The sequence below is a fragment of the Oryctolagus cuniculus genome, chromosome 7, assembly GCF_964237555.1.
Source record: "Oryctolagus cuniculus chromosome 7, mOryCun1.1, whole genome shotgun sequence".
Classification (NCBI taxonomy): domain Eukaryota; kingdom Metazoa; phylum Chordata; class Mammalia; order Lagomorpha; family Leporidae; genus Oryctolagus; species Oryctolagus cuniculus.
In genome coordinates this window covers 36,988,006-37,004,109 of record NC_091438.1, presented here as the reverse complement: position 1 = coordinate 37,004,109, position 16,104 = coordinate 36,988,006, and the positions used below count along the sequence as shown (strand labels likewise).

General features: G+C 38.4%; 1 protein-coding gene across 1 annotated transcript in view; it reads left to right on the top strand.

Moving 5' to 3' along the window:
- ATF6 (activating transcription factor 6) overlaps nucleotides 1–16,104 on the top strand; it is a 218,895-nt gene that overhangs the window by 25,419 nt on the left and 177,372 nt on the right. Inside the window, exons 5-7 of the mRNA XM_008265536.4 lie at nucleotides 1,146–1,275; nucleotides 2,439–2,642; nucleotides 11,692–11,912. Coding sequence (XP_008263758.4) covers nucleotides 1,146–1,275; nucleotides 2,439–2,642; nucleotides 11,692–11,912 — 555 coding nt within the window. The remainder of the gene's footprint in view (nucleotides 1–1,145; nucleotides 1,276–2,438; nucleotides 2,643–11,691; nucleotides 11,913–16,104) is intronic.

Genomic DNA, 16,104 nt, shown 5'->3' with positions numbered 1-16,104 from the left:
TGGGTTTAGTCCTTGCCTATGTTTTTCCCTTTCTGTTATCTGTTTACTCATATTAACTTTGTAATCTTTATTAAATAGAAATTTTAAATTTTGAATTACTCAAGCTCAGGTTTTCTTTTCCTTATCTTTGTTAACTATATGATCTACTGTTCACATTTACATTCTTGACTTTTCTTTAGAGATTTATTTATTTATTTGAAAGTCAAGAGTTACAGAGAGAGAGGAGAGTCAGACAGAGATCTTCCATCTACTAGTTCACTCCTCAGATGGCCACAACAGGCAGGGCTGGGCCGGGTTGAAGCCAGGAGCCAGGAACTTTTTCTGAGTCTTGCACATGGGTGCAGGGGCCCAAGGGCTTGTGCCATCTTCCACTGCTTTCCAAGGCAAATTAACAGAGAGCTAAACTGGAAGTAGAGTAGCCAGGACTCAAACCAGTACCCATATGGGATGCCGGTACTGCAGACAGCAACTTAAATTGCTGTGCCATAAATGCCAGCCCCCACATTTAGATTCTTAATATCTTTAAAGTCTACATTAATGTGTAGTGTTGGATAGGGATCTTGTTCTAATTATCTGTATATAAGTAAATGAATTTTCCAGTTGTATCATTTTCATAATCATTCTATTCAATAATATTTTGTTTGTTTACTCAAATGTTCTTTTATGTCTCTCTCTTGTTTGTAATTTTCTTCATATATATTCTATACATTTTTTTTTAAAAAAGATTTATTTATTTATTTGAAAGCCAAAGTAACAGAGAGAAAGGGAGACACACACACACACACACACACACACAGATCTTCCATCCACTAGTTCAGTCCCCAAATGACTGCAAACTGCCAGGGCTGGGGCATGTGGAAACCAGGAGCCAGGAGCTTTATCTAGGTCTCCCATGTAGGTACAGGGCCCAAGCTTTTGGGGCACCTTCTGCCTACATTTAGGTTACTTCTTTGGTATTGATGGATAATGCTAATCAATAGTCATTTAGTACTTAGTATCTATAGTTTCTCGTGCTGGTATATCACACCTTTGCCTTCAAGTATTTTTCTGTTTGTGTGTGTGGATCCTGCCTCCATTTCTAAGCAATTTCTGCTCAAGGAGTATGCTCTTCTGCAATAATTTGTTTGTGTTATGTCTTGCTACAGGAGGAGCTGGATTTGTCTTCTAGTTCCCAGATGTCTCCACTTTCCTTGTATGGTGAGAGCTGTAATAGTCCCTCCTCAGCAGAGCCACTGAAGGAAGACAAGCCCGTCATAGGTCCTAGTAATAAAGCTGGTACTACTCCATCTTCTAACTTACATTGTTTTTACTTGACACTGCTCTTTGATTTCCATGTCTTCAAAAAAAATTGTTCAATTAAGCTTATGTTTACTAAGCTGGTTTGCTGTTTTTTAATTAGTGGACTTATATTGTTTGCTATGGATGATTATTATGAAGAAGAAAGGGAAGAAATAATCTTCTTTGGTTGTCTGTGTTTTTATAGGTAAAAGTTCTCCTTTTTTTTTTTTTTTAGGAAAAGCTCTACCTTGTCTACACTGTTGAGGAACAGTTTCTTAGTTTTTTTATTCCACTTTTTTTTTTTTTTCCCTTTCTTTTTCTTTATCAGACTAAACAGAAAGGGAGGAGGAAGATGGGTGGGAGAGTGGATGGGAGGTCAGTTACAGGGGGAAGAATCACTATACTCCTAATGTTGTATTTATGAGATACGTACAAATAAAAAAAATAAAATGGCTAAACAAACAAAAAGCTTTGTTTGAAAGACATAGTGACAGAGAAAAAGAGGGGGAGAAGGAGATCTCCATCACTGGTTCACTCTCAAGATGACTGCAATGGCCCAATGGATTGGGCCAGGCTATGGCCAAGAGTCTGGAACCCCATCCAGGTCCCCCACATGAATGTGAGGGGCTCAAGTATGGGGCTATCTTCTGCTGCTTTCCCAGGTGCATTAGCAGAGAGCTGGATTGGAAATGGAGCAGCTGGGACTTTAACCAGTGCTCCACTATAGGATGCTGGTGTTGCCTGCTGTGGCTTAGCCTGCTGCTCCACCATGCCAGTCCCTTAAAAGATAATTTGAACTACATTTAGACTGTATCATCTTGAGGAGATATTTCAAAATGTAAGTTAATAATACTGAATGTGAGGGCCATTTAACTGTGATGTTTGTTACCTCATTAATCTCCAGGCTTTATTGAATGGTTGTAGCTGTTATGTATCAGTTTATGTGTCCCCCTCCTAAAACTGCAGCTTGGCCAGAAAGGAAGGTCTCAGATTAAAGACTTTTCTTCAGTTCGTTCAGGTTTTAGAGTAGGTATTCCTTAACCCCAAATAAAGCTGGTTACTCAGAAGTTGAGATAACGCATAGGTAACTTATCTGTTTTCCATAGCTTGCTTACCTGACTTTAGATTGATTTGTGATTTGTTTTTTTTTTTTTCTCTAGAAAATGGACTGACTCCAAAGAAAAAAATTCAGATGAATTCAAAACCTTCAATTCAGCCCAAGCCTTTATTGCTCCCAGCAGCACCCAAGACTCAAACTAGCCCCAGTGTTCCAGCAAAAACCATCATTATTCAGACACTACCAACACTTATGCCATTGGCAAAGCAGCAACCAATTATCAGTATACAACCTGCTCCCACTAAAGGTACTTGGGTGGAATATGAACTGGTGTATGTTTATTTGCAGGGCAGTAAGGCTTGTGTCATGTGGTTGTTTTTTAATTTGGGTTATATTTTTGAGCGTGTGGTATGTGTTGAGAATTTTCTTTGGTTCTGAGACTATCAGGGATGACTAATAAATACGTGGCTCATGTTCTAACAGAGGGAGAACTCTCCAGATCAGTTACAGCTGATGCTTCTTTTTTTCTTACAATTATAATTATGAAAACACCTGTTTGTGTATGACCATTTGTAATGAAGAGGAAAATCTTGGAAACATTCTTGATTCCATTTTATTCAGCTATTTTTTAGTGACTTTGAACTTTTTTTTTTGTTTTTAAGGAGTGGTCAGTATTTTAAATAACATGATCTATTTCAGGTCTAATAGGTATGTTTTATTTTGCAATAGAGTCAGGCTTTTAATCTCTGAGGAGGCCACGTGGTTTAGTAAATACGGTATTGACTGGGGCATTAGGAAGCTTGAACTCCGTCTTCAGCTGGGTAAGAATTTGGGTGTTTCTGTGTTTTATCCACCAGAGGGCCTCATGTTACTTGTTATTCTACAAGAAGTTTAGGTCAGTATTAAAAAGAATTCAAGTTTGGAGATTTGGCCCTGTTCAAACATGGGAATCATTTGCACATGGAGATCTCCTAGGCAGATTAGTCATCATTATGTTCATACTGATATGTGTCATGTGGGTATAAGGAAACTTGTGCAGCATTCTCTTCTCTGGATTTAGCTTGTTGGTGCCAAGTAGGACTGGTGCTAATGGGGTCTGAGTTGTAAATAAACACCAATGATACACTTGCTTTTATGGGTATGTTTCCAGTAATGGGTAGTTAGCTCATTCCCTTGGAATACAGTTTTAATGAGGGCAAGGTCATAAATTTCCCAGTACTTTGTTAGCTTTTTTTTCTATTATGTGGCCATTAGTGGTATAACATTGATGAAAAGAAGAACTAGAAGAAAGAGTGGATAAAATCAGTGAAAATCTATCCTCCATCCATCAGTCTCAATCAATAAAGCAAAAACAATTTGAAATGCCTTCCCTCTCTGTATAAAAGTCAAAACTGCTGCATTTTTAATATAAAAAATACAAATGGTGTGGAATAGGTTTTATTGTATTCTGTAAATGGGTGGTCAGGGTTCCTGAACTCCTGGAAGTGAAGTGAAAGATTAATGGATATTGATATGCGGACTTTTCTAGGCACAGCCTCCATAGCTTTCATCAGGATTGCAAAAGGACTGTGTCTCCCTGAAGGCTAACATTCAAACTCAGAAAGAACCTCATTATAGTTCCCACAAGCAATTAAAAACACATTGATAAAAAGTAGAAGTCTGACATTAGTATGACTGCAGTGTAAAGTGGGCTGTATTCCTGAGTATATATTCTCTTCAAACCACTGGCTTTGTTTGATAGAAGATCTTACCTGTAACAAGAGGACAAACTGTTCTTTGCTGGGCAGTTTGTCAGTTCCATAAACATGAATCACACATTATTTAGAACTTCTATGCTTTTGTATGATCTGAAGACTTTACCTATTTTTTGTGAGCATGTGCTAATATGATTTTTAAAGTGAAACCTAGAGAGATGATATTATTAAAACATACAGACTTGAGTGTATGACTTCCATTGATTTGAGAATGTAAAGGGAGGAAGAAGGGAAATAAAGATAAGGCATTTTACAATTAATTTTTGTCAGTACTAATACTATTTGACCATTGGAAAAGAAGTAATTTCTGCAGGATGAAGTTCAGATTCTCTAGGTCAGAATTTATACCCTTCAGAAAGTGCTTTAACTTGAAATTATGATATCACTTTTAAAACAACCTTTTCTAGCCAACTGATTTTTTTTTTTTAATTTATTTGAGAGGTGGAGAGACAGAGAGAATATGTGTGTATGTCTGTGTGTTTGTGTGTGTGAGAGAGAGAGAGAGAGCGAGCGCGCTCCTGTCTGCTGGTTCACTCTCCAGATTCCTACAGTAGCTGGCACTGTACTGGGCTGGACTGGGACTGGAGCTGGGAGCTGGGAGCTGGGAACTCAGTCCGGGTCTCCTACATGGAGTGGCAGGAACCCAGTTACTTGAGCCATTACCCCTGCCTCCCAGGGTCTACAGCAGGCGGAAGCTGAAGTCTGTAGCTGCAGGAGGGCATTGAAGTCAGGCACTCTGATGTGGAATGCAGGTGTTTTAACTGGTGTGTTAACCACTAAGCCAAACGCCCACCCGGTTTGGTATGGACCCTTAGATTTTCTGTTTTTTCCTAGTTTCTTGGCTCACACAATTCTGACCTGGGACAACTTCTGGCTCCTTCTGTATCTAAATTCTGCCTGTCCTTGAAGTGGATACATATGGGTAGCGTAGATGTGAGGTGATGAATGCCTAGAATACTGGTGAAAATGGAGAACCAGTCTGTAGAACAAAGATGTTGAAAAAACATAGAATCATAGGGCTTAATAATTGGATGGTATGGAAAGGGAATGAAAGAGGGGAAGGTTTAAAAAAAAAAAGTGAGGAAGGAAGGTATCTAGGATGACTTCTGTATTTCTGTCTTGAGTGTTTTGGGTTGATGGTGGTGAAAGTCATTGAAATGGGATATAGATTGTCCCAGATCATTCTGTTATTAAGAAGTGGAGCCAGAACTTCAGCCCATGTGGTCTGGCTCAGAGTCTGTATAATTAATCACTCTGCTTACTATACTGCCTCTGAAAGAATGATGAGATGTGGTCTTTGTTCTCAAAAATCCTACATTTTAATTGGGGAGTTACATTTATATAACCAGTTACATAACAGTCACTGTGAGAACTAGTGAATTAATAATACATGTTGTGCCCTTATGGAAGCAATTATTATTATATGGAAATGCAGTCTAATAATAATAAACGGCATTTAAGCTTTTACTATGTGCCAGACAGTCTTCTAAGTGGTTAGGTACATTATCTTTTTAATCCTCCTTTAAACTCTATGAGGATAGTGCTAATACCTCCATGTTTAAACATATGTATTTATTTATTCGAAATGTAGAGTTATGGAGAGAGAGGGAGTGAGAGAGAGAGACACAGAGGGGAGAGATCTTTTCTCTGGTTCAGCCTGGGCCAGGCTGAAGCAGAAGCCTGGAACTCTACCTGGGTCTCCCACATAGGTGGCAGGGACCCAAGCACCTGGACCATCTTTCGCTGCTTTCCCAGGCACATTAGCAGGGAGCTGGATCAGAAGACGAGAAGCAGGGACTCCAACCTGTGCTCATATGGAATGCCGGAGTCACCTGCTGCACCACAACACTGGCCCCAGTCTCCATTTCACAGATGAGAAAAGTAAGCACAGAGAAATTGTCTGTCCAGTGCCATACAGCTATACTATTTTAAACAAAGTAGGCATTCAACAGATGTTTGATACATAGCTTGAAATCTTGAAGAAAGTTGAAAAGAAAGGACTGTCAAAACCAGTGAGTCATACGTAGTCAACAGGATTAGCATTGAATCCAGCTGTGTTCCATTAAGGGGGATTTGCTTGTAATGCCAACGAGGATTCTGAGCATGCTGAAGTGGAGAAACAGCCTCCTGGTATGTCCTTTTTATCTGTTTGCACACGAGGAACAGTAGTAAGTATGTTCAGCTGCTAACTATTTAAGGCCCCAAACAGTCCTTTGCATTGTAGTTTGTGGTCTGGTCTGCATCTAGCAGGTAACCATGAGAGGTTTTTGTTCTTTTTCTTGAATATATTGTAACAGAAATTTAGTTGTTCCCCAAGTTCTTTCTTGGACCTGAGTATGCCTGAAATATTTAGAGAATTCTTGATGTAGATGCTGGCTAATTTGAGGATGGTTATGTACTCTGAAATGAAAGGGCTTTATGGGCAGGATGGGAGAAAAAAGGAGGCAGCAGTGGCCTAGCAGGACTCAAACCACATTTGGTACACAGATCTTGCCTTGGCATGTCCCCATTTCCTTCTCTCTGTATTGTAGTTCTCTCAGCAATGAGATGACGATAGCTAGGAAGTGGACAATGTAGGTTATTTTTCTTAATTAATGTTAATAAATATTACATAGCTGAGCACCAAAGGGGAAACCTGTTGAAGTGAAATGGACACTATGAGAAACAGTGACTTGATCAGCCCTTGTTCTGACTGTTGATGTACAATGTAATACTTTATCCCTTTTAGTATTTTTTTTTGTTCTAGTACTATTGGTTGAACTCTGTAATTAACACACAATTATTATTAGGTGTTTAAATTTTAACTGAAAAGTGATCCCTGTTAAATATAAGAGAGGGAGGAGATGTACAATTTGGGACATGCTCAATCGGACTTGCCCCAAATGGTGGAGTTAGAATTGTGCCAGGGATTCCAATACAATCCCATCAAGATGGCATGTACCAATGCCATCTCACTAGTCCAAGTGATCAATTTCAGTTCACAGTTGATCACACTGATAGGTCTAAGAATCAAAGGGATCACACAAACAAGACTAGTGTCTGTTAATACTAACTGATAGAATCAAAAAGAGAGAACGATCCAACATGGGAAGCGGGATACACAGCAGACTCATAGAATGGCAGATGTCCTAAACAGCACTCTGGCCTCAGAATCAGCCCTTAAGGCATTCGGATCTGGCTGAAGAGCCCATGAGAGTATTTTAGGCATGGAAAGCCAAGACACTCTGGGGAAAAAAAAAAAAAAAAAAAAAGAAGACCTAAATGAAAGATCTCTGCAAGTGAGATCCCAGTGGAAAGAACAGGGCCATCAAAGAAGGAGGTACCTTTCTCTGAAGGGAGGAGAGAACTTCCACTTTGAGTATGACCCTGTCTAAATAAGATCGAAGTCGGCGAACTCAAAAGGCTTCCATAGCCTTGGCAACTCATGACTAGAGCCTAGGGAGATTACTGACGCCATAAACAAGAGTGTCAAATTGTTAAGCCAACAACAGGAGTCACTGTGTACTTACTTCTCATGTGGGATCTGTCCTTAATGTGTTGTCCAATGTGAAATAATGCTATAGCTAGTACTGAAACAGTATTTTTACACTTTGTGTTTCTGTGTGGGTGGAAACTGATGAAATCGTTACTTAAAATATACTAAATTGATCTTCTGTATATAAAGATAATTGAAAATGAATCTTGATGTGAATGGAATGGGAGAGGGAGAGGGAGATGGGAGGGGTGCAAGTGGGAGGGAAATTATGGGGGTGGGGGGAGCCATTGTAATCCATAAACTGTACTTAAGAAATTTATATTTACTAAATAAAAGTTAAAAAAAGAAATATTACATAGCCATCTACATGTGTTATATGCCAATGCATTAAGTCTGTAACTGGAGCTCAAAGTATCCTTTCTTTGAAGACTATGTTCTTTATGTTTGCCACCTCCTGTGTTCTTTGGAATAGTTCCAAGTTCACTAAGCAGTGCTTCATTTTGGTGGATCTTTTTATCATGATTTTTAAACTCAGAGAATGTAGAACATTGCTTCTTGCAATGCTCTTTTAAAAGTCTTAGTTTAAGTCAGTGTTTCTCAAATCTGTAGACCAGAGGTGGGGAATGTTCAGCCTGCAGGCTGTATAAAGCCCACAAAATCATTTGATCTGGCCTTGTGAGGCAACTGCAGGCAGGACTTGAAATTCAATAAATCTGTAGCAGGCTAATTTTAAGTTAATAATTGTGTATGACGTACAAAATGTTGTAATAAATATCCAAATAGCCCCTGGCAGAATAAAATGATTCCCCACCCCTCTGTAGGCTACAGACCCTGGGATATAGGGATGGGAGTAGTAGCCTTATGGCATTTTACACAACTGCAAATCCATGTTTTTACATTTTCTGTAGACCAAATAAATCAGTTGTTTTCTTTTAGAAGATTTATTTATTTGAAGGGGAGAGTGAAACAAAAAGAGAGAATGAATTAGTTATCTTCCATCTGCTGTTTTTCTCCCCAAGTGGCCACAAAGGCAGGGGCTGGTCCAGGACAAAGCTAGGAGCCTGGAGCTGTGTCAGGGTCTCCCACATGGGTGTCGGGGACCCCAAGCATTTGGACCATCTTACACAGGTACATTAGCAGGGAGCTGCTGGACTGGAAGTGGAGCAACTGGGACTCAAAGTGGCATTTGGATTTGGGATGATGGCATTCCAGGCATCAGTTAAGCTCATTATACCATACTGCTGGCCCCCAAAATTTGTTTTATATACCTATGTAAAGCTCTTTTTGAAATTTTTATAGCCGTGCTTTTGATTAATAAGCTACAAATTCAATTTAAATCATTAATAAATTTTTAAAAAATATACATTATTTTGAAATGCAGAGTGACAGGGGGAGAGTGAGAGCTTCCATTTGGTGGTTCACTCTGCAAATGACTGAAACAGCCAGCTCTGTGGTAGCCTGAATCCAGGGGCTAGAAACTTCCTCCTGCTCTCCTAAATGAGGGGCAGGTGCCCAAATACTTGAGTTGGCATCCTCTGTTGCCTTCCCAGGCATGTTAACAGGAAGCTGGGTAGGAAGAGGAGCAGCCAGGACCCAAATTGGCAATTTGTTAGATACTAGTGTCACAAAAAGCAGCTTGATCCACTGTATTACAATGCTGGCCCCACATGATTAATACTATCTTCATTGCCTTTTATCATCGTGTAATTTCTCAGTTCACAAAAACTGAAAGTACAGCCACAATCATTTTGGGTGACCATTGATATTAAACAAGAGTAATTTGGGGTTGGGACCTCTTGATTAAAGTTTTATATTATGATGAGTATGTCTTGTCTTTTTTCTTTCTTTAAAGATTTATTTATGTATTTGAGAGGCAGTGCACAGACAGAGGGAGAGACAGAGAGGCCTTTCATCCACCGATGTACTCCCTAAATGGCCGCAACAGTCAGAGCTTTGCCAATCCGAAGTCAGGAGCTTCTTCTGGATCTCCTGTGTGGATGTAGGCACCCAAAGACTTGGGCCACCTTCCATTGCTTTCCCAGGCCAGTAGCAGGGAGCTGGATCACAAGTGGAATAGCCAGGACTCAAACTGGCACCCATATGGGATGCTGGTGCTGCAGGCGGAGGCTTAACCTACTATGCCACAGCGCCAGCCCCTGAGTATGTCTTTTCATAGTGCCTCATTGACTATAGTTTCTTATTAAGTGTTATTAAAAAACCTAACCCTTGGTCATATGCTATTTGCTTTGTGTATTAATTATTTTTATCTGCTCATTTGGCCTAAGCCACATTTATATTTATTTATTTCCCCATTTTGTATGCTTTCATTTTGTAAAAGAAGTTAGTCCAAGGGAAAATAACAATATTTAGTGTTGATGTATCCTGGGTAAATTATACAATTTGTGATTGTACTAAATCTATGACATTATCTTTAGATCTTTATTCCTACTAATTTACTAGTTTATCGGATAAAAATGCTATTGTTTAAATTCTTCTACTTTTGCATGCTTTCTGAGGCCATCTGAAACAAAGACTTTGATTGTATAAAATGTGATCTTTGTTTTAGCTCAGACAGATGTTCTTGAAAAACAGGTGTTCTAAAGTATTATTTTGATTTTTAGTTTTCCCTGATCCTTTGAAATACTGAGCTGAGTTTTAATGGGTCATATTAAATTGGAAGTATAATGCTTTTTTTCTTAAAGAAGAATTACAAGTTTATGTGGAATTTTAGTTACTGGTTACTGTAGTGTCTTTATTTTGCTAGATAACCTTAAACAGCTGTGGATATTAGGCAAGGCTTTCAACACCTTGTAAAATTGACCAGATCTGAAAGGAAACACTTAGCAAGCAAGTAAAATTATTCATTGAGTGGTATGATGAGTTGTAGAAATCTTCTTTAGGTTAATGATACTGATTCTCCATTAGCTTAAGTTTAAAATTATGATGTATATAAATTGAGAAATGATTTGGAGACCAACTTTTTTGGGTGGGAGAAGATTGGTATTATTTAAAGAATACTTTAAATTAGATTTATGGTTACTGTGCTTGTTAACCAAGAATTCATTTCAAATTGTTTTAAGTTGTTTTGGTATTCATGGTCCCTTGTTTTTCCAGTGTTGAGTTACTGAGTCTCTGTTCATATAGTTTTAGCATGGTATGTATTTATAAATCCTATTAATTTGAAATATGTAGTTCTCTGTGTTGCGTAGGAAAGATTTTTTTTTAGAATATAAAAATCCCTTCAGCACTAATAAATTAATCCATATGTACCAGTAGCTTTGATATAATAAAGATGGGAATATATTGTTAATGATAACTTGAAGGGAATGAATTTAATTGATCCCATTAATAATACAACAAAGTTACCATGAGTTTTTGCTGCTTTATTTTTATTTTTTTATTTATTTGTGAGGTAGAGAGAGACAAAGAGAGAGAGATCTTCCATCTATTGGTTCACTCCCCAAATGGCCACAACAGCTGGGGCTAGCCAGACTGAAGCCAAGAGCTTCACTTGGGTCTCCCACATGAGTGCAGGACCCAAGCACTTGGGCCATCCTCCACTCCTTTCCCAGGTGCATTAGCAGGGAACTGGATCAGAAGTGGAGCAGTTGGGATTCTTACCAGTGCCCATATGGGATACTTGTGCTGTTGGCCCCTGTTTGTTTGTTTGTTTTAAAGATTTATTTGAAAGGTAGTTACAGAGAGAGAGGGAGACACACAGACATACAATTGCATGCAGAGGGGCAGGTTGCTATATCATCCATCTGCCTCCCAAGTAGCTGCAATGGCTGGGTTTGGGCCTGTCTGAAACTAGGAGCTTGGAACTCCATCTAGGTCTCAAACATTGGTGGCAGGAGCTCAAGTACTTGGGCCATCTTTCATTGGTCTCCCAATGCTGGATCAGAAGTGCAGCAGCTGGGACTGGAACTGGTGCTTGCATGGGATGCTTGTAGCATCATAGGCAGCTGCTTAACCCACTGTGCCCTATGCTGCTGTTTTAATTGATGGTGTCAAATCCTTCAGTGTTGTTCTTACCTATTAAATCCGCAAAAGAGAACTAAATGTTAAAGTTTTGCCTGCCACAATAGTCACACATCCTCTGACTCCTTTTCTTTTTTCTGATGCAGGTCAGACCGTTTTGCTCTCTCAGCCTGCTGTGGTACAACTTCAGGCGCCTGCAGTTCTGCCCTCTGCCCAGCCAGTGCTTGCCGTCACTGGGGGAGCTGCACAGCTACCCAATCACGTGGTGAATGTGGTCCCAGCCCCTGTGGTGAATAGCTCTGTGAATGGAAAACTTTCTGTGACTAAACCTGTCCTACAAAGTACTGCAAGAAGTGTGGGTTCAGATGTAAGTTTTGAAAGTTACTGCTTTTTTAATGCTTGATTTAAAAAAAAAAAAAAAAGAAGGAAACACCTTTTGTTTTTTTATTGCTTTGTTTTTTTAAGTTTGTTAAAATGGCATTATAAATAAAAGAGTGTGCTAAAATTACTCATTCAGTTTTTGGTGGAAAGTTAGGGTAAGACTTATTAAATGTTAGAATCTAAGTGGAAAGAGCTTTAAGTCTGAAGTGGTTTGACAAAAGTGTGCATGCCTTCCTCTACTGCTTCTTTAGAAACCTGTCATCACATTCCTCAAGTCCCCTCCCCCCATCATCCGCTAATGTTTTACAGATTCTTTCATGTTTTCTGATTGAAATGTTTTCAGCAACCCCCCAGATAAGGGTCTGTAAGACTACTTTTTAGGCAGGTTTTATGTTTAACTTCTCCCATGACTTTTTGGAAGATTTTCACTGGTGTGTAATGATAAATGGCTGCTCTTGGGATTTCTGTCTCCTGATGATTATTTGGTACCTTCTCAACTTTGCAAACCTTCCAATTTTCTAGCGTGTTGTAGAGATTTCTTATAATTTATAAGTCACATAGTTTCCTGAGATCTATCACTCCCTAAAGCCAGTTTTAGCACTTGCCATGTAACTCTTGCTCTTGCTTTCTTCCAAAGTGATTCAAAATTTCTTGTGTGTTAAATGGTAATTAAACATTGTTGTCCTAAAATTAAAATTAAAGTTAAATGATCACTCTAACAGTGGGTTCTTTAAAATTATGATTTGGAATAATCGGTGTTGTGGCATAGCAGGTTAAGTTGTTGCTTGTGACATCAGCATCCCGTATCAGAGTGTGGGGTGGAATCCTGGCTACTCTGCTCCCCAATCTAGCCTCCTGCTAATGTGCCTAGGAAGGCAGTGGATGATGACTCAGGTGCTTGGGCCTCTGCTACCCATGTGGGAGACCTGGGTGGAGTTCTTGACTTGGCCAGCCCTGGCTGTTGAAGCTGTTTGGGAGTAAACCAGTGGATGCAAGATCTCTCTCTCTCTCTCTGCCTTTTAACTAACTCTTTTAAAAAATAAAATTATGATTGAGAAAACAAAGCCTATGTGTTTTCTTTGAATTGTCTTTATTATTATTATTTTTTTAATGTGAAACGCAGAAAGCGCACACAGGCCAGAGAGATCTATTGATCTTCCATACACTGGTTCACTCTCCAAATTCCCGTAACGGCTGGGGCTGGGCCAGGCCAAAGCCAGGATCCCAGAATTCAATCTAGATTTCCCATGTGGATGGTAGACACTCATGTACTTGAGCCATCACCTGCTACCTTCTAGGGAGTGTATTAGTAGGAAGCCAGCATTGGAAGTCGAGCTGGGACTCCACTCAGATCTGGGGTACAGATGTCCAAAGTGACGTTAACTCCCTGTGCCAAATGTTCACGCCTTCTTTACAGTAAAAATGGATATTACTAGTTGTTACTATTGCTGTTCCACCCTTTCTTTAGGTAGAGTACTTTTGCAAAATATTTTAAAAATCCCTTGACTTATGCAAGATTGTGTATCAGAATACTATCTGATTGCCTACCAGAATTTATTAGCCAACATGTCAGTGACTCATTTAGTTGTGAATTTGCTCCACTATTACATAAATTCAATCTAGTAATCTAAGCCAGCAATATTGTAAAAATTCGTAACAAAGGAATTTTATACAATGGAAATAGAACACCCAAATTCTAGACTGAATCCTATAGTTTATATAGGTGTTGAAAACCGTACATGCCAAGACATATAGTAGGAAAATGTGTGTGTACGGATAGTACATGAATAGTACAGAATTAGACAGGTTAGTTTGTTTTGGGGACTAGAAGAGATAAGGCACCATGTTAATGGCAGAATAGGTACTATTACTTAAGAGGGGTCTTCAAAGAAAGTTCATGAAAAATGCACATTATGAAAAAAAGTATTTATGGAATTGAAAAGAAGTTGATTGAAGTAAATTTCTTTAATTCCATTTTCCATGAGCTTTTTGAAGGACCCTTATACATGTTTCAGTTGAATATGAAATGATATATGCTGGCATTTACTTAAAAATATTCTATGGGGAGATGGTAGGCACAGGATAGGGGAAAAAGATTGTCAAAATGTTGATAATCATAGAAGCTAGATGTCTTTTTCTCCTTTTACTGGATGGGAAAATTACTATAATAAGTAAAAGAATGGCAATAACAAATATTGAAAAATATTCTGTGATTTTTTCAATTAAAAATTTGTGTAACCTGTGAGCATTTGGCTTAGTGGCTGAAGTAATTGGGTTCAAGGAAACTTGAACTGAGTTCTTAGCTACTAGCTTTGGGATGGCCCAGTCCTGCCTGTTGTAGGCATTTGGGGGAGTAAACTGGTAGATGGGAGCTCTCTGTCTCTTTTTCTCTCTTTTTGCCCCTCATAAAAAGAAAAAGTTGTACAACCAGTAAGACAACGGTATGCTTTTCACAGGGGACTGAGAAAGTTGAGAATGGTGAAAGAGGATTTTTAAAAATGATCCCTTAAAATGTTCTTTTAGTACTCTTTTAATTAAGAATGTAAATGTTTCTTGGGCAGTGCTCCCAAATGAAGCTAGCGATGGAAAGTGTAGAAGTTGCCCTTGTTTGATGTTAGGACACTTAATGAAATATTTTAGACATGAAAAAAGATAAAAGACTAATTAGAGCTTTAAATATATATAGATTAACAGTATGTCATAGTTGTTAAAAATATTAACACATTAACATATCTAAGTCCAGGAACTGGCTTTTCTTTTTCTTCTTTTAGACTTAATATCTGAAAAGATCATCTTAATATCGACAGTCATCATTGTGTGTACCTAATCCATTTTATAATCTCTGAGCATATTTCAGTTGATTACATGTTGGTCTGTTATGCAGACATCTTTTATTAATCTTTGGTGTGAAAGATGATGTTTGTTCTGCTGTTGTACTCTTAAGGGGCTCTGGAAATTTGATGAGTAATTTGAGGATAAAATCTCAATTTATATTGAGGAGTTAGGGGAATGTTTGAAATAAGCAAGTCTATAACCAGCAAGTGTTAGCTTTTGTTTGTAGTGCTATATATTAGCTAGCTTTATTACTTGTCAAAATTTAGAGTTGACAAACTTAGAAATATTCTGCTTTAATGTTTTTAGTGCAAGAGACCTAAAGATCATTGGAATAATTTTCTAGTCAGCCCACATTGAGGTTTTGTGTTTATTTTTTTCTTGGCCAGCACATCAGAAAGTGAGCCAAGTATGAGTTTTCAACATGAATTTTTTGGTAGAAGTTTTGACTGAATATTTCAAGTAAAGAAGCATCAGTCTATCCTATCAGCTGGCCAACCCACTCAGGAACCCAACGTAATCTGTTCCAGAAGGAGCTGCAGAAGAGAACTTTCTTTGATCTGCTCAGATAGTCTGCCTTAGTAACTTGGTTGACCTCAGCAGTACATGAGTTTGTTAGACTCAAGTCCTGTTAAACCAGGATAAATTTCAACAAGTATAAATTCCTAATCCAAAATTGGGCCAGAAAGGGTTTCTTCATCATGTACTTTTTCTGCATTTAAATCAAGTGAGGTAAAAAAGTTGTAATACAGCAAAAAGCAAAAAAAATTTTGTATCAATCTTTTGTGGTTTTGTAATGCTGACATGGCTTCTTTTTTTTTTTTTTTCTACCTTTTGTTTGGCTAGTTTTATTCTCTGGAGGCCTGCTACTGCCATAAGTTGCGTTTTTAGCATACCATATTCTGCAAACTGCATTAAGTGCCACATTTTGTGTTATGAAACAGTTTGTCTGGTTCAAATTATAATCTCTTCTTCCTGCCTTTTGCTGGTAAATCTGTTTTGTTTAACTCCTGGAAACCTCACCTAAATTTTCAAGAAATATGGTTTGTTTTTGGCTCTGATCCTGATGGAAAAAATGAACATGGTCTCTCATTTCAGTGTAGAAATTCTCCATGTAGTTTTTAAATAAATGGTGATGTTGGAACTACAGGGTTGACTTTATAGGAGAACATACTTATCTTTCTTTAAAGGGCAATTGAATGTTACCAGATGTCAAACCAAGGACTTGCGAACAAGCACTCTGTTTAAGCCTGCATGGCACTCTCTACTTCCACCTACCTATCATAATTCCAAAAAGTTCATGAAAGAAACATTACTGCGCTGGCTTTAAGTTTATGGAATTACAT